This window comes from Tauraco erythrolophus, chromosome Z, assembly GCF_009769465.1.
Source record: "Tauraco erythrolophus isolate bTauEry1 chromosome Z, bTauEry1.pri, whole genome shotgun sequence".
In the NCBI taxonomy this organism is placed as follows: domain Eukaryota; kingdom Metazoa; phylum Chordata; class Aves; order Musophagiformes; family Musophagidae; genus Tauraco; species Tauraco erythrolophus.
Genome location: NC_141496.1, coordinates 34,598,174 through 34,617,676, shown reverse-complemented (window position 1 = coordinate 34,617,676; position 19,503 = coordinate 34,598,174). Strand labels below are relative to the sequence as shown.

General features: G+C 41.6%; 1 protein-coding gene across 1 annotated transcript in view; it reads right to left on the bottom strand.

The window, feature by feature from the left end:
* MCTP1 (multiple C2 and transmembrane domain containing 1) overlaps positions 1 to 19,503 on the bottom strand; it is a 290,613-nt gene that overhangs the window by 178,739 nt on the left and 92,371 nt on the right. The window contains exon 2 of the mRNA XM_086628677.1: positions 4,312 to 4,426. Within this exon, the coding sequence (XP_086484803.1) occupies positions 4,312 to 4,426 (115 nt within the window). The remainder of the gene's footprint in view (positions 1 to 4,311; positions 4,427 to 19,503) is intronic.

The following is a 19,503-nucleotide window of genomic DNA, read 5'->3' as shown; positions in this document are numbered from 1 at the left end:
CAGTAAACCAGCATTGTACACTTCTCAAAAAGCATGAAAGGGAGAGGATTTCAGGCTTCAGTGAAGTGAGAAAACACTATGAGGAAAACATACTTAAAACATTTACAAAATATTTTGGTATCTTCTTTGACTGAAGAGAATGGTAGAATATCAATGACTAAGATATAATTCCACTTTTCACCAGTTGTGCTATAACGTTTCAGTTTGCATCTATAACGTTTCAGTTTGCATCTCAAAATGAGTCTCTTTTAAAGCAAAAATGGATCAACTGCAAGCATTTTTTGTTTGTTTGTTTAAGACCAATATTTAAGGTATTGTAAAACATCTATACAGCCAATATGAACGAGCCACATAAAATCGACACGCAAGAATTCAGAGACCACCAGCAAATCAAAGCGGTCTTTTTAAATTTTAACTCCAGAAAAAAACCTCTTTAATATATACATGATATTACACAAACACTGTGTATGACAAAAAGCAAATGAGAAATCAAAACTGAAAAGGAAAGCATAAAGATGTAGGTAATAAGGTTAATTTACCAGGCTCAACATTACACACTTTTTCCCAATCTTATGGGAAAAGGTCTAAGAAAACAAATTTTTAAATCTAAGTAAGTATATGGTTTACTTTAGGATGGGCTTACATCCTAAAGGGATAACATAAATTCATAACATAAATTTATACCCCAAGTCCTTCACTTGGGGTATAAAAACCCCAAGCATCGCTATAGGCTCGGGGAAGAGTGGCTGGAGAGCTGCCTGGCGGAGAAGGACCTGGGGGTCTTGGTTGACTACCGGCTTGATATGAGCCAGCAGTGTGCCCAGGTGGCCAAAAAGGCCAATGGGATACTGGCGTGTATCAAGAATAGTGTAACCAGCAGGAATAGGGAAGTGATCCTGCCCCTGTACTTGGCACTGGTGAGGCCGCACCTGGAATATTGTGTCCAGTTTTGGGCCCCTCGCTTTCAGAGAGATATTGAGCTCCTGGAGCGGGTCCAAAGAAGGGCGACTAAACTGGTCAAGGGGCTGGAAAATAAAACTTATGAGGAGCGGCTGAGGGAGTTGGGGCTGTTTAGCCTGGAGAAGAGGAGGCTGAGGGGAGACCTGATTACAGTCTACAAATACTTGAGAAAAGATGGTGGGGAGGTGGGGGAAGGGCTCTTTACATTAGTGATGGGTGATAGGACAAGAGGAAATGGGCATAAGCTTAGTCAGGGGAGATTCAGGTTGGATGTTAGGAAGTATTTCTTCTCTGAAAGGGTTGTCAGCCACTAGAATAGGCTGCCCAGGGAGGTGGTTGAGTCCCCATCCCTGGATGTGTTTAAGAATAGGGTGGATGATCTACTTGAGGATATGGTTTAATGGGGATTAGGGATGGTTGGACTTGATGATCTATAAGGTCTTTTCCAACCTAGAAATCTATGAATCTATGAAATCATATGTTATAAACCACCTTTAAGGTCACTACAGGCAAAAACATAAACTGTCTCATCATATAGCTAAAACAAAGTTGTTGTACCACAGCTCCACCGTATTTGGAAGGAAAGCTGAATCAGACTGAAGACAGGATTTATTGTGAAGATGAGGAGTTAAAATGAATAGTTATATTTCCTTCTGTCATACTGCACACACTACAGCATAAATATTGCCTGTTATAATGAAGGATTATTTTCAATCATTTGAGAAGACAACAGCAAGACACTGGTCCTCTTATGAAGAATGTTCTGTTCCCCTTTAGTTGTGACTATCAACGGTGCTATTTATCAATAGCCATGATTAATGCTGGCATAGCCAGCCACATAAATATAGCTTTAATCTTTCCCCTTTTCATCTGAGAATGTTGTGATGTGTCTTTTTATAACTTTGGGGAAGACAAAGTGTGCAGAACATTCATGACATGAGAATTCAACTTTTAATTCCAAGACTGCAATATGTTCAGTAGCAGGTTTCTAAAAAGATAAGTGAAACTGCAGTTCAAAAATAAAAGAACAAAAAGTTAAAATTAAAACTAAATTCTCTTCTATCATGTTACTCAAGAATCCTTTAGAGTAAAATTCACAGTACTTCAACAAAATTCAATTGTCAGGCTTTAAGCAGAAAACCTGGAAAAAGTTTTGGAGGAACATAGTGTTATGCACTTACAGTATAAGTCTCCTCTGAGACAGCCCTGAGATAAATCTTCCAAGCTCTGGCTTTAATATCTAACACATCTGTCTTAGTAGTTCCATTTAGCATTTGGATATATATTCTTACACAGTGTGTCCCATGGACTGTCCTGTAACCACTTTCTGGCTCATGACCCCAGATACCAGCACTGCTGCAGCACGCAGGCAATGCAACAGAAACACTGGGACTGGCTCAGAACAACGGTCCTGCGAGCTCCATCTCCATTGGTGATATAAGCAGATGCTGACAGAGAAACAAGAGGACACGTACATATATTATTTCCCTCTGATGTCCTCCTAAGCATCAAGAATTTGAAGCAAAGACCTTCAGAGTTAGAAGTGTTTTCTGTGTATTTCAATGCCCTTCATGGATATTTCTTCCATGAACTCACTGAATCTTTTCTTGCTCCCACATAAATCTCCAGTGAGAATTCAGTTTTACACATCTGGTTTCTTAGTGAAACACCACTGGGACTACCACGGGGATACTTCAGACAATAAATAAAAAAGAGCAACTGCTGCACTCAAGAGAGGATTCAGACAAAACCTAACCTCCCAAATCAAACCCCTTTGTGAGCACTTCCATCTGAGTGAAATATATCTGTGCATTTCATGCACATTCCAGCAGCCATCTGAATCCACTAAGCATCTGCCTAATGCCTGTAAAGTCCCCTCAATTCAAACTCTGCAAGTGCTCCTAAAATCTCACTCTGAGCAGCCCCAAGAGAAAGGGAAAACAAGCAGTAACACAGTGGATGGCAGCCAGGATGTTCAGTCACGAGTGGATGTGTCCTAGCTTGGGGTCCCACTACCAAGTGCTGTTTCTATTTTCCCTGTGAGAAACAAGGGTTCAGTCCTGGAAGCCCAAATCCAGTTGAGATCTGAAACCTGGGCAATGCGGGGAGGGAGCAGATCTGTAGCTCCCCATCTGGTCTGAAGGATCTTCTACACTTCACTAAGACACAATGTACATTCTCCCTCCTGACACGCTTGCGGTGGCTTAGTAAAACATCTCCTTGGTTGCTCAAGATGTGCTGAGCTCTTTCGGGGACAGGAAGAAACTCAGAAAAGGAGAGGAAAGCAACACAGACATCTCGCTTTTTTCCAAGCTAGGAGACTACAGAGCCCCCAAACTACTTTCTTCCCCAGTAACTTTTCAAAAGAAAAAACAGTATTTGCTCAGCTTTTTGAATGGCGATGGGTCTACACCATCTAAAGTGAATTACCATCTCCAGAGCAGGGTGGGTGATGACCAGTGTCTGGCCTCTGGGACTAGTAAGTACTGAGGAAACACCACTCTCGTCGTGTTGCCCCCGGGGTAGCTTCAGGAGGTCTCCTTGCTGCTCATGTAGCAGCTTTCCAAACTGAGCTTTTAAAGCACTTGACGTTTTATACAGCACCTGGTATTCAATTTTTACTATAGAATATATTTTTACAAGGAATATATTACAGCAAATCCAGAATAGGCTGTTAGTCAGATTTATCATGCTCATGTTGCTGTTCAGGAAGTGGATTACTGACTTATCTAGTATTAAATATGAGCTGCAGTGGAATGCACGAAGTCACTGAGTCAGCCTGCTCTGTTCCCGTGGGTCAAAATACCTTTTAGGAATCCTTCCTACGTCTGAACTACGTGTGCGGTACATGTCTCAGAGCAGACTGTAAAACGCTGGCACGTGATCAGAAGATCGGCCAACAGGTAGAAGCCTGGACCCATCTAATAGAGGGGGTTTACTGCCTTTATCTTTAAACACAGCTCCAGCCTCCATCAGTTAAGCAGTTGAGGAACCCAACAAGTAGGATGACAGCACTTGTGCAAGCAAGACAGCACAGATCTGCATGGTTTCAGTAAATCTGTCACACTTTTCTTCGCTTGAAGCATTCGAAAAAGAGAGGAAAATTAGCTAGCAGAAGAATTAAACCAATATTAGGTAAATCTTATTTCTCCTCCTGTGTGGGTTTAGCCCCAGGTTGGCCCTAGCTCCCTTTACTTTGTGCTTTTGAGTCAAAATAACATAGTTTTAAGCAGAGTTTAACTAACACACTTAAAATTCAAACCTGAATTGCAACTTTAATACCCTCACACAAATTTACCCAATGGACATGTAACTTACTACACATAAGGCAGTGTTTACCAGCGCGCTTACCTCCACGGTCCCGTGCTGCTAGATTCTGTCCTCTTCTTAGAGTAACGTCCAACTGGTACATCCCGGGATCCCCAGAGGGAAAATCTGCATTACTTGTTCCAACCAAATTTGTTCTCTGCAGGGGAAAAAAATAAAAAGGCAATAGCTAATGTTACTAAAAGTTTCATGTAAGGTGTATTTTTCTTCGATATCAACATCCTATTGAACTAAGACAAGGCCGTAACCAGTTCTCCCACCTCAGAGCTAATAACCCAACAACAAGGAATGCACTCCTGTCATCAGTATAACAATTCCTGAGCATACTTTTTTGTTTTTAAAGAAAAAAAAAAAAAACCACACAGCTGTTGGACTTCTCAATGGTTAAATTTATTATTTAAAAAAAGAGGTTGAAAAATAATTCTTTGATACCCATATTTATTATGGCAATGTTCGTTTTTAATTACATTCACACACACTCCTGGCCCACTAGAGCAGAATAAGAAAGAAAAAACAGAGCAGGACCTTATAGTACTATTTGGACTAGTCATTACCAGAACCCTCAAACTCTGTGTTTATTCAGCAGTGATAATCCAGGCATTGAATAAACATACATGAGTTATAATTTTATCAGCCACTGCAGTACTTTGCAAGATATGTGGTTTTTTTCCACAGAGCTATGGGAGAAACTAGGGGGAAACAAAAATCATGAAGACACTAACTGTAGCTGTAGCTCTTCATTTGTAATACATGTCCTCTTAGTTTGCCTGTATGCCAGGGTAAAGGCAAGATTCTGAAGAGTAGTTATTTGTATAAACTGTATCATAAAAAAATATTAAAAAAAAAAATAATTAAGGAAGTCAGAATGCAAGGAACTCTCTGGACCACGTCAATAGTAACCACATTTCTGTCCCAAATGACAAAGGAGATAAATTATATTTCTCAGTATGCATAAGCTTTTGCAAACTAGTTTTTAACACATCTCTCTAAAAGTAGCACCTAATTACAGTGCCTGCTTGGAATACCACAATTAATTTTAAGACTAGAACAACCATCTCTATTATACATTCACAGTACATACAGGAGCTTCATATAGTATACATGCTGAGCACCACAGTTACATATTCTCATGCTAGAAGCTGAATCTTTTAAAGACCAATGCTATTAATATTTTATTATGCGATTATGGGGTTCTCTGCAAGAAAAAAAAAAAAGGCAGCATGACAGAAACATTGCAGAGACCACGTGTGTACTAAGTGCTATACTACTTCAACAATAAACTTTTGCTTTTTCTCTTCCGACTACCTGCCTTTTTAAGGTAATAATCTAAAGCATAAAGGAAGCCACAAAATAAAGGCATTTTAACGTACGGTTTGTTGTCGTTACTCCAGAGTCACAACTCTCAGCCCTAGCATGCTTACCTTTGCTGCAACATGCACAATGCTGCCCAAATGACATACAGACACGCAATGGAACTGTCCAACACTGGTGCATTTCAGAGAAAACACTCAGATGAGCTTTGATTTGATGGGGGGTGGTGGCATTGAAATCTCTCAACATTTATTTTCTAATTTTTTCTTTGTAAAGTAACTGCTGAAGCATGCCTGAAACTATAAAAAGACCTTGCAAGACTCTTGCAGAAGGCGCCCACCACCTTCTTGTAAACAACTAACATAACATTTCACTTGCTTCTGTTTTTTCCTTTTTTTTTTTTTTTTTTAATGCACTGACTGCAGAAGGACATAAAATGGACAATAGAGAATTTCCATCCCACATCTGCAATGCTTAGTATCTAGTCCAGCCAGAAGTAAGGAAAAAAATTGCACACTGCCTTGATCCTCAGCCTCATCCTAGGCCCCAGCATGAAGAAATTTGTCTTCTGAAGTAAATAATAAAACCTAAAACTTTCCTTCCTCTTTCTCACCCTTTTACAAGAGCTTTCAGACGTGAAATAAACACCATGTCTCCCAACATTTACAACCTCCTCCCTGATTTTTTTCTGATAGTGTCCCCCTCTCCCCTCCCCTCTGAGGTACAACACAAGCTCTACACTGAAATTTCTTGATTTGAACAGTGCCGTGTTGCTCCCTTCTTTCCCCTTTCTCACCTCCTTTTCAATACTTTTCTTTCCTTTTTTCTTGGAATGGAACCTCACTTTATTTTTAACATTTACATTAGTTAGTTTTCCAGAGAGCTGCTAAAGGCTAGAAACACTTAGGTGAGCAATGTTAACAAGCCTACAGGACATAAACAGCTCCACAAATAAAATTAAAAGCAAACAGATATTAAGTATCCCTAAGTATTAGAAAGCCAAACTAGCATTTCTGCATCAAAACAGCAGCATTTGAAATATGCAATTAAAACCGGAGCTTGCCATAATAGATGCAACTATCAATAAATAATTTTTCTCTTTTAATTAACGAGTTCAAAAGTTAAAATGGCAACTAGCAAAACCCAAAGATCCACTTCTGTGTGGTCTGTAGCAATGAACTAAAGTTAGAAAAGTTTAGACAAGAAACTTGAGAGCATTCATGAAAGCCTACAACTGCCCTAACCATGGAACAGTTTCAAAACCAAATATTCTGAACTTCTGGATTCCACCTAACAATGTAAAGAAAACACGTTCTCTGTTACTAGGAAAATAAAACCATCACATCTAGAAGTTGTTGTGAGCCATGAGGCTGTTTCTCACTGACTGCTGCAGGACCATGACACCCAGACTGACAAAGCAAGCGCATGATTTCACTTTTAGCGTCTATAACATATAGAAGGTCTTGAAATGAATTTTATTAAATCTTTAACAAAAATGTTGAGATCCCAGACAAAGATCAGAAAGGCTATTAACTATATTTTCACATATGCAAAATCATCTGTGGGAAGGCAATGCCTGAATTAATTCCTTTGAATTAATTTTTCAGTAGTGGTCTGTCATTATTTTTCTTTGGAATGTTCTTTTTAGCTGAACTATAACTAAATGCTTAGACTCTACAAGTTCCCACAAGATCAAAATTAATCTGTTTTAAGGGAAATTTATTATTTGGCACAAACACCAAAGCCTTGTATACAGTGTATTTTGACAGAGAGGTTAAGGAACACTGATCATCCTGAAAAGAGGCCATGTGTGGAGGTCAGGACAGAGGTCTCGATGACCACATCCATCATCAGTTGCTCTCTGTTGTTTACTAGACACAAACCCTCCTGGGCTGTTCTCTTACCCAACCGTGAGAGCAACAACGGGCGCTGCTTTCACTTTCAGTGTGACATCCGGGAGAAGTCCTTCAACAGCCTGCGCTTAGATGAGTCTGCAGCTGCAACTCACTTCTGACTGGCAGCATGTCAGATGAGTGTAGTGGTTTAGGCTGATCCAGCAACTAAACTCCACGCGACCGCTCTCTCTCTCCTTCTCCAGTGAAATGGAGAGGACAAATATATAATAAAAGGACTGGGGGTCGAGACAAGAACAGAGAGGGAGCACCCACCAACCATGGTCCCAGGCAAAACAGACTCGGTTTTCTTAAAGCAAAACAATTTATTAACAGTTGCTTAAAAAGGACAAAGGGAAACAAAACCGGTTACTTGAGAGGATAAAGAGAAAAACAAGGCCAGATCTTAAAAACAACACCTCCCCCCCCCCCTTTCCTTTTGTTCCCGGCTCTACCTTCCCCCCAGCGGCGGAGGGGGACAGGGAGTGGGGGAGTGCAGGTCAGTTCATCCATGTTGTTACTGCCGCTCCTTTCTTAAAAGAAGAGGAGTCCTTACACCATTTTCCCTTGCTCCAATGGATCCCCTACTCACGAGGAAAATCCACAAACCTTTCCAGCGTGAGTCCTACCAGCAGGACGCAATCCTTCCCCATCAGATTGCTCCAGTGTGGGCTTTACCACAGTCTCGGATTCTTAGGGAGTTGTGGCCACTCACTTCGGCGTGGGTCATCCCACGGACTCTAGATGCCTCACTACCTCGTTGTGCACCACGTGCTCCATTATTAACAGTTACTCGTCGTGCATCCCATGCTCTATGACCTCTCTCAGGCTCAGGCATCTCTTCCCCGACATGGGCTTCTCCATGGGCTGCAAATGGGTCTCCGCTCCACCGAGTCCATCCCTGGCTGCAGGGGGGCCGCCTGCCATCTCGCCACTGGTTGCAAGGGAAACTCAGCTCCAGCACACCTCCTCCCACTCCATCTTCACTGACCTGGTGTCTGTGTGGCCGTTTCTCTCAGATCTCAGTCCTCTCTGGGTGAACTCAGCCTAGCGGGCACCCCAGGAGCGGGGCGCTCCCCAAGTTCCCCAAGTGGCTCCGTCACCACCATTTTGAGTGGGTGTCGCCGGCCCAGTGCGGGCAGCCACCCGGCGGGGGCCAGGGAGCGAGGGCAGCGCCCTCCTCCCTTCTCTCCTCGCTCCTGGGCAAAAGCACCTTTTCTGTTCCTTTGTCCCAACTTAAATAGGGCAATTCACAGAGGCACCGATTGGCTCAAACCCCGAGGGGATGGGAGTCCGACCTGGTGGCCAGCTCCTGCCACCAGAACCTCCCCCCACATCAAACCATCACAATGAGGCTCAAACATGCCAAGAAAAGGCATTGTTTTGTCGAGCCGAGCTGAGCACAGAGCTCACACTGGCCACGCTTCAGACGGTCTCTCTGCGTGGCGCTCCTCCTTTAAGTGTCTGTTCTTCCAAGAACTACCTTCGTATTACAAAAACTCATCTGAAATCTGAAAGAAGACTATTTCCAACAAAGCCAGGAAGCAGAAATAAAATAATTTAAGACAGTTTCTGAACCCTTTTACATGGGAGGGGTACACAGGGCAAGCCCATGATGGACACTGGATGCTCTATTAGAACAACTACCAACAAACAGCAGAATGGATAACTTCTAACTGGAAGATAGTACCATATTTTAAGACCAAAAATCACAGACAGCATTACTACGTAAGTGTGTATTAACCACACTTATGGAACTAAGCTATCAGTCTAACAATGTGAAATAATCTGTTTGCTCACTTTTACAGATGCTCTGGGGTTTTGACATTTACTGTGACATGTGCCATTCTGCAGACATACAAGAGGGGAGCTGAGGAGGAACGTGTCCTTGCTGAGGCCTTCTGCCACTGTCACAGTAATGGTCACACAAAAAGCAATGTAGAGAGTCTGTGTATCTGACCTCCAAAAACAATTAGCTTTCTGATGCCTGTGACTAGTATCCACGAAGAGTTTCTGCTACCCAAGCTGATGCAAAGCCCAAACTATTGTCAAGAGGGTAATTAAAGTTTTTGATTTTTTTAAAACTCCCATTTCTGCAGCATATAAAGAAAAAAAAAAAATTTTCTCCAAAAAATTTCCAGAGCTGCTGGAAGCTCTGGCTGCAGGGATGTTCACTGCTAAACCCTTTGAGATTCACTGGCATGAAAAGTTAGCCAAGTACTTCTACTTCTGTTCACACCACGAGAGACATTTCACCGTGTTTTCCAGATCTAGAAGCTTAACAACTAAATGAACAAATTATTTTTTACAGCTGAAAAAACGGTGAGCATGTAAAAGGGAAGTAAGCTAGCTGATAGGCAGGTACATGCGAGTAGCTGCACACGAGTGATAAAGAAAAAAGCTATCCCAGTTTTTGTACATCCAATGATCCCACCGTATGAAGCGTTCAATGGTCAGAACCCAGTTCTACTTCAGCATGCAGGAAAAATGACACTGCTTTGAAACTGACAAGATGGCTAAAATAATCACCATTCCCAGATCATGAAAAACATACTATACAACAAAAAGACAGTGAATCTTATTTAGGTCACTAGGCATTACTGAAGTCTGGGGTAAATCTGCTGAAGTCAGGCCAGCAATTTATGGCTAAAAGATGAGAATCAGTAACATCATTTGTGCTATCTTCTTACAAAAAACATCACAAAGTTTCAAGCTAACTCATTAACTTCTCCCAAAGTGAGATCCTGAAGATTACTATAATTTTTGCCACTGAAAACTATCAAACACCGTCTTACATCACCATGAATACTGACACTCTCCGTCAAAGCTCTCAAAGTTCTAACAATTAACCATCTAAACCACCTTGAGAAATCAACAGCTTTGCTGCTCATCTACATTTATATACCCCACACGCTAGCATGACTTTGTGCTAGCAATTCAGGGGAAATAAGAGATTTAAGAAACTCTCTGCTGCAGAAAACAATTACCACTTCAGAGAAACAGATCCTAAAATTTGATATAGTTTGTTCAAGGTCCAAACTGAAAATATTCGGCAGTTTAAAAAAAAAACCCCAGAACTATACCTGTAACACACTTCCCCCTTCCAAAAAGGAAAAATAAAAATAATCTTTAGTAATAGAGCTAAAAAAACCTCCCTAACGTTTTCCTATGCTTAGAGGTATATTTTGGAAATGCATATGAACTAGATTGCAGTAATATTCTTATCTGAGTAATTCAAGCAACAAGTTACAGCTCTGTTGATGTGCTGTTCCATTCCAATATTCTGTCAGAACATGTCAATAAGATCAGCAAAAAGCACTTATTTTTTCCAGCATAATACAAAGGTATCAGCATCAACACTTCCTTCAGCACATAAAGGAAAAGGGAAATGTATCAGGAGTCATACAAAAGGAGTGACAAGGGAAGCTGGAGATCTGGCTGCACTGGCTGTCCATGTGTGGGGGTTGTTGTCAGGAAAAGGGATGGTGAAATAAACTCACATTCCTTTCACAGCTGTATACAATAGATGAAATTAAATCACAGTGTCCTGCAAGAAGGAAGCAGCAGAACATCAACAGTCAAGGGTTTACAGCATCGCATGAAACATTACCAGCTCTCACACAGAAAATAAATATCCAAAAGTTTGAAGTCATGTAACTGTGTCTTCAATATTGCATCAGCAGAATTTTCCACTGTAGTTACTGCCTGGCTAAAACTGATTTCTCCAGATCATTTTTATTCATCAAAGCTTCATGCTTTGGAAACACCTGCTTGCAAGAAATTCGGAAATTCTGAATATCAAAGCGGCTGTCAACTCCTATCAGTGCAATTAATGGGAACTGACTGTGCTTCAAAGCTGTGACAGTAAAGTCACATGACAAACAATTTTAAACTTTCCTGAAAGTAGTTACTTATCTAACTTCAGAGTTATGATGACGTGTCCTAAACAACACTTTGTAGGCTCGTATTCTGCTTGATGGCAAGTCAACAAGAACTGAGGAACTTCTGAGTAAAAAGTTACACAGCTCACTATCTCATTCATTCAGTTTTCCTTATTCCCTAAATAAAAAGGCAAGCATCTAACATGAATCCATTGCAATAGCAATATATACAAAAAAAAAAAACACATTCTTGGATTTTAAATTTTATTGGAAATGTACAGAAATTATTAGTAGCACTTTGTACGCACTAGCGATGTGCTTTTTGATTAGCCTGGTATGTGCTTCCGATGGGACTGGGTACTTTGTTAAAGCCTGTCACAGAACAGATGTTTCCCATAGACAAGATATGGGTATTTATAAGGAATGTGAAAAGCCTCAACTGTTGTAAAGATTTTGAATTGGATAAAACGCACTGATGAATTGTAAAAGACAGATTTTGCATATGTGCTCTCTATTACATAATGGCAACAGTGTAAACACGTTAGTCTGAAATGTCTCAATTAAGAAGAACTATGAATTCAAGATTATATCTGCAGAATAAAGACATTTTTAAAGTTAGCATTAATCACATACATACACACATACACATTTTTGTATGTGCCAGTATGCTCTGAATGTGACCGCCTAGTTGATATTGTCAGGAAACACACTGTGGCCAAGTAAAGAGTTGTGAGTGCAGAAAAGATTAAGCCTCTTTCAGAGCTTTCTGGCTATGGCTAAAAGAGCTACTTAATCTGCTTATTAAAGAAAACCCTTAAGAATCAAACAGTAATACTGACCATTTATGTCTGCGGAATAATGGGAATACTTTTGGTGACATCTGTACTAATTGTTGCTCCTTGATTTTATTTGAAAGCAACCAAAAGCAAATGCCAAAGCAAATCAAACTGATTACTGTCAGCAGCTTGCTAGATCTCCTTCTGAAATGTAATGAATAGATACAGAAATACTAATAAAAGACGTAAGCATGTTAACATTTTGAAAGTGTTGGTATTCAGAAGTACACTTCAAATAACTTTTTTCAGCTGAAGCAGTAACTCTGCAGCAAAAGAAGCCAGACAAACACTGATATTAACAAAGCGACCAGGGGCGATCCCACTAAATTGGTCCTCCTTTCATCTGTCTCCATATCCTGTTTTGGGGATGGAAAACTCACTTTGCTGCAACTTATTCCTTCAAATCTACTACAAAATTTTACTTCTGCAGCACCACTTACAGTGACTAAGACAGTAAAGCAAACAGAAAATTAAAAGAAATAATCCCTTCTCCACTAAGATCATAAATTTATGCTTGAATAAGGCAGCCACAGCTTCCTTTTCAGTTTTGTTACACTCCACCAGGGCCTCCCCACCCTCCCCCCATGTTATTATCCTCCATTGTTATATCACAAATTAAAAGTTCTCATCTGGTCTCTTCTGTGAAAAGCAACTGCTGTAATCATGCCGAATCCTTCCGGCGTTATCAGTGTTTCTTACAGACACAACAGTTCACCTACATACAACCGATCGCGAGCACAGGGATTTAGAATGTAAGCTTTTCAAGGACTGAAGAAAGTCTTTGTTTTCATATATAAGTAACGGCAGATAATTATTAGCTGCCTTTTCCAACTGTTACTCCTCTTTTCATTCTTAAAAGTATATTGCCTCAATCTCTTTTTAACCAGCAGTGCAACAGGTTTTTTTTGAAATACCAAATACCTTCGATCACTTTGTTTCCCCTTGTCTGGTACTGCTTCGATAAATTCAAAGCTTTTTAATCCACTATTGATGAGCAATTCTTATTGTAGAAGACATAAGTTTAAAACTACTATATTTGGTGTTTCAACTACTGAGTTATGAATTTTTAATTGCAGTTTGATCAAGATTGTAATTACAGAAATATCAGTATCAGTCCACTGCCTTTAAAATTACCTATTTTTGCCCAGCACTCCAGTATAGTTACTGCTTTTAGCTAAGCATGTTTTTGCTAAAAATTCATCCAGTTTAACACTTAGATTTTACTCTCCGAACAAAGTGATTTGTTGCAAGCTATTGATTTGCTTTGGAGCCACTTCTTTCAGCACCTTTTTCACTGACAATGCTTCTTCATTAAACCAGGAAAGAGCACATCCAGAGAAGGTTCTTCTCCAACAGCTCTCGTGGTGGAGGCTGGTACAGAAAAGCCCGTGTCCTCCACCAGTGGCTGTCCAGTCCTTCGCAAAAGGACGGAGGTTTCCCTTACGCCTGCAGGTGCCTTTTCAGGAGAAACTGGTTGCTGAAGATGAAGGGAGGGATGGGTTGTGCCTACTTCCCTTCTGAATAACACGACAGAGGAGATCAGGAATAAATTAAGAAGGTATGCTAGATAAATCAACGCACTTCTGATTTGACGTATCTAATTAAAACGCAGATCAGCACAGTGGCTAGGGTATTCCTATTGCTTTCTCTTAAAAAAATCCTTTGTGACACAGAACTACTTTCTACAAAAGATACCCACGTTTCTAAGGCATACTTTCAGCTGTTCAGCAGCAAACTACACAAAGCATTCAAGAAAAGTGGCCCTAACCCTGCAAACGTGTATACAAATGCACACGTATCTGAACACTACCAAACTCACAGGACTACTAACTCTCTATCCCTTGACAGCACAGATCCCTTCTCATGTTTTAATTTGTGTGAAAACTGACACTGTGAACTACCATTTCAGAAAACTAACAATAACAAAACATTTACCCTCAACATGGTTGCAACATTCAGTATAAACGGAAGCTTCAAGTGTATTGAAGGAAAACATTTTCTAAATACATTGCCTAAATTGCCTTGTCTTTACAGCCTATAAAATTCAGATGCTTATTTATGTAAGCCTGAAAGCTATGTTAACAGAAAAATAATTTATTCCTGACTGCATACAGTTATCTGGCATTATCTCCATTAAAGAACAAATTAAAAACTTTCTTTTCTGTCATCCAGAAATAAATTGCTTTTCAGAAGCAAGATAAAACCAGGAAGAACTGGTTTTGACATGTTCCTAGGACACAACTTCTCCAGTTAAACCAGTACTACTGGAATGTACTATAAGTACCCTTCCAGATTTATCTTTCCTTGCTGCATGGAAACTATAACTGTACTGAAGACAGCCATACAGTTTCAATATTGTATCATATGTATAATAAATAATAGTCGCCAGGGACTTCAACTGAATGAGGCAAAGACATTTGCAGGCAACAATTATAATCGAGATCACTTTGACCTATCTGAAGAAAACGCTTCCAGAGAACTGGAAATCAAATTCATCTTAACCCCTATTCAAGTCCACAATCACAAACACAGAGCAAGATTCTCCACTGCTGAAGGTTTAAAAGTCTTTAAACAAGACCAAGAGTGTCTAACTGTCCTTGTTCCTTTAAAGGCATTTGTTTTAAGTCTTCATATCAGCTGGTCACAGAAAGGCTTCCTACCAACAATAGTTAAACTACTAAGGCCAGAAATAGTTAAACCAAAATCCAATGTCATTAGTGCAGCAAATAATAGCAAAGAAGAAACTCCTAGAAAAAGCAACTTGCAATGAGGACAGTCAAGTGCTAATCATGTAATTTTTGCTCTTCACTAGAAAAGCCTATAAAGATCTAAGAGACGGATATTAGATCTGCTATGTTTATGCACGCTATTTTTTCGCTAAAAAAACCCACAGCCTTTCAGCTATTATGCTGTTCATGAAAGCTCCTTAAATCAACGCAGACATCTACTGTATTGCACAACCTTTGATACAAGAATGGGATGCAAAGTAATGACCACATACATGTTTTCTGCAGTCATTTATCCAATAGATATCCAAATGTCCATATTTGAACATCTTGGAAGACGAGGACCACAGCCTGCCTGCCAGACGCCTGTTAAGGAGTAATTCAAGGTTCCAAATTTTGAGCATGATAAAAAGTAGGTCTTTCATATTGAAAAGATGTGCAATCTGAATGAAGCCACTATGTAAGTCACTCATATTTTTTCCTATCTATGGCGAAGCCTACAACTGTTGCATGATACTTTCAAGATACTCTCCACTTGTCTTGACTGACCCAAATACTGTTTAAGTACGGAAAAAAAATAATGGATGCTTTCTGTAGATAGAAGCCACAATGGCCAAGCCTGTTGTAGTTATTTTTTGTGATGCTGATGACCAGCAATGCAGAATTCCCCACTGAGAATGACGACTGATGCTGACACTTGAGACTATGGTCCCATGACACAAGATCACAGCTCTTTGCTAAGGTGAACACTTCCAGAATTGCAGGCATGGATTTCCTGCTCAGGCCTTTCAAGAACGTCACGGAGGCCCCAGTGATGGCAGACAGTTGGTTTTGTCATTCTTTGGTCCTGAGAAGTAGCTGGGGACGGCAGAAATCAGAAGTTTCAGGGCAGATACAAAAGTGGTGAGATGAGAAAAACTGTAACCAGCTTAGAAGTACTACTGTAGGTCTACTGCTCCCAGGACAGAAATCAGCTGTGGGGTGGAATACAGTTTGCAAGGAAAAGCACTGGTGGTGCTTTTGGGTTGGAGAACAGGAGGAGGCTCAGTCCTCTAACAGCAAAACCCTCTATTGCCTGGTCCATTCCCAACACAGAATATCAATCCTATCTCTTTCAGAGACCTGACAAACTGTTCACATTTTAGATCGATCACCGGCTGCCGTAAGATGGAAAAGTGCGAAAGTAATCTGCTCAGAAGTTCTCAGAAAGGTCCTGAAATCCTGTGAAATGGGGAGTGGACTGTATCATTGCCTTCAAGAATCTCTCTGAATCTCGAATGGATTTATCAAATCTCAGAGGGGTAGAAATACCTTTGCAAACAGAACAGACAAACCCCATCACCATAGTCGTACTCATCTCTGAAGTAGAAAGGAATCCTTTGTGAGCAGTAGTACCCACCACAGGGCACGAGTCTCCGGCAGTGAACACATCTCCTCAGGGTCCATGATCACCAAATGTCAGATAAAATCAAAAAGTGACTGTGCATGGGCATAAGGGTAGGAGACTTTACAGTGGGAGTCTGCTACAGACCACCCAACCAGGAGGACCAAGCGGATGAGGCCCTACATAGGCAGATAGGAGTTGCTGCTTGTTCACAAGCCCTGGTTCTCATGGGGGATTTTAACCACCCCGATATCAGTTGGAAAAACAACACAGCGGGGAACAAGCAATTCAGGGGATTCCTGGAATGCTTTAACGATAACCTCCTTATTCAAGTGATAGAGGAACCAATGAGGAGAGGTGCCGTGTTAGACCACGTTTTTGTCAGTAGGGAAGGGCTGGTAGGCAATGTTGAACTCATGGGTAGCCTCGGCTGCAGTGACCATGAGATGGTGGAGTTTGAGATTCTAAGGGCAGCTAAGAGGGGGAAGCTCAGCAAGCTTGAAACCCTCGATTTCAGAAGAGCTGACTTTCACCGCTTCAGGAACCGCCTTGGTAGTGTGCCATGGGATAAAGCCCTGGAGGGACTGGGAGCCCAAGATTGCTGGTTGACTTTCAAGGATCATCTCCTCCAAGTTCAAAGGCATTGCATCCCTAAAAGGAAGAAATGGGGCAAAAACACCAGGAGATCTATATGGATAAACAAAGAACTCCTGGCTAAAATCATATACAAAAGGGGTTACACAAAGCATGGAAGCAGGGACTGGTAACTTGGGATGAGTACAAAGAAGTTGCTCGTGTACTCAGAGACCAGGTCAGAAAAGCTAAGGCCCTGACAGAGTCAAATCTGGCCAGCGATATTAGAAATAACAGAAAAGGATTTTATAGGTGTGTGAGAGAAAAAAGAAAAACGAGAGAGAATGTGGGGCCTCTCCAGAAGGATATAGGTGACCTGGTTATTGAGGGCGTGCAGAAGGCTGAAATATTCAACAATTTTTTTCCCTCAGTCTTCACCGGCAACCTCTCGAACCACACCACCCAAATCACAGAGGATGTTGGCTGGGTCTGGAAGAGTGAAGAACCACCCAGGGTAGGAGCAGATCAGGTCCGGGAACACCTAGAGAACCTGAAGGTGCACAAGTCCGTGGGACCTGATGAGATACACCCACGGGTCCTGAAGGAACTGGCGGCTGAAGTTGCCAGGCCACTAGCCATCATATTTGAGAGGTCCTGGCAGTCTGGTGAGGTTCCTACAGACTGGAAAAGGGCCAACATAAACCCATCTTTAAAAAAGGGACCAAGGACAACCCGGGAAACTACCTCTGTGCCAGGTAAAATCATGGAACAGATTCTCCTGGTAGCTGTACTAAGGCACATAAAAAAATAACAAAGTGGTTCGTGACAGCCAACATGGCTTCACTAGGAGCAAGTTGTGCCTGACTAATTTAGTGGCCTTCTATGACAAACCTACAGTGCTGGTTGACGTGGGTAAAGCAACGGATGTCGTTTTCCTGGACTTGTGCAAGGCATTTGACACTGTCTCACATGACATCTTTGTCTCTAAAATAGAGAGACACGGATTTGACAGATGGACCACTCAGTGGATAAAGAACTGGCTGGATGATCGCACTCAAAGAGTTGTGGTCAATGGTGCGATGTCTACATGGAGACCACTGTCAAGCGGTGCTCCTCAGGGGTCTGTTCTGGGTCAAGTGCTGTTCAACATCTTTGTCAGCAACATGGATGACGGCATTGAGTGCACCCTCAGTAAGTTTGCCAATGACACCAAGTCGTGTGGTGCCGTGGACTCACTTGAGGGAAGAGATGCCATCCAGAGGGACCTTGATAGGCTTGAGAATTGGGCAGTGCAAACTGCATGAGCTTCAACAAGTCAAAATGCAAGCTCCTTCACCTGGGTCGGGCCAATCCTAGGCACAAATACAAACTGAGTACAGAGTGGGTTGAGAGTAGCCCTGAGGAGAAGGATTTGGGGGTGTTTATAGATGAGAAGCTCAACATGAGCCGGCAGTGCGCTCATGCGGCCCAGGAGGCCAACCACATCCTGGGATGTATCAAGAGAAGCGTGGTCAGCAGGTCAAGAGAGGTGATTCTCCCCCTTTACTCTGCTCTTGTGAGACCCCACCTTGAATACTGCCCCCAGTTCTGGTGTCCCCACCATAAGAGAGACATAGATCTCTTGGAGCGTGTTCAGAGAAGGGCCACAAAGATGATCCAGGGGCTGGAGCACCTCTGCTACGAGGACAGGTTGCGGGAGCTGGGATTGTTCAGTCTAGAAAAGAGAAGACTTCGAGGGGACCTAATAGCTGCCTTCCAATACCTGAAGGGAACTTACAGGAAGGCTGGGGAGGGACTTTTTACAAGAGTGTCCACTGATAGGACAAGGGGAAATGGGTTTAAGTTGAAGGAGAACAGATGTAGATTAGATCTCAGGAAGAAATTCTTCAGTAGGAGGGTGGTAGGACTTTGGAATAAATTGCCCAGAGAAGTTGTGGATGCCCCCTCCCTGGAGGTGTTCAAGGCCAGGTTGGACGGAGCCTTGAGTAGCCTGGTCAAGTTGAGAGGCGTCCCTGCCCATGACAGGGAGGTTGGATTAGATGATCTCTGAGGTCCCTTCCAGCCTATGCCATTCTATGATTCTATGATTATTCAGTGCGTTTCTGGCAAGTATTAGAGAGTAACAAGACAACTCTCAGCTCCACAATAAACTCCATCATAAACCACTAATCATAGGCCAGAGAAAATGAAACAAAACGCCAGCAGCTTTCCCATAGAACACCTGTTTGCTGATGGGTGAACCGATGGTGAAGCTTTTCAGCTGAGTCTCAAATGAAGAGCATTTCCTTTCCAAGTTTTACTATTCCTTTTCTTCTGGCAATTTCCAGTGATAGGCTCTTTTTCTGGAGATGATGTAAAATGTTTACCAAGCAGTATATTACAATGCCTGAGTTTCTGGCATGGAACCGATGCCCAACCTCTGATAATTCTTGGAGACCTGTTAATCTGAGGTGGTGCATCAACCTTCCTGGGCACCAGTAGCAGCTGTTTTTCTAGAGTCTGTAATGAACCTCACCAGTAACTGCTCCCTTTCGGGTTGCTTCACAAGCTGCCTCTTCTTCAGGTTGATGCAAGTTCTAGTCTAGTCCTCCAAGAGTTTTTCAGTAAAACACA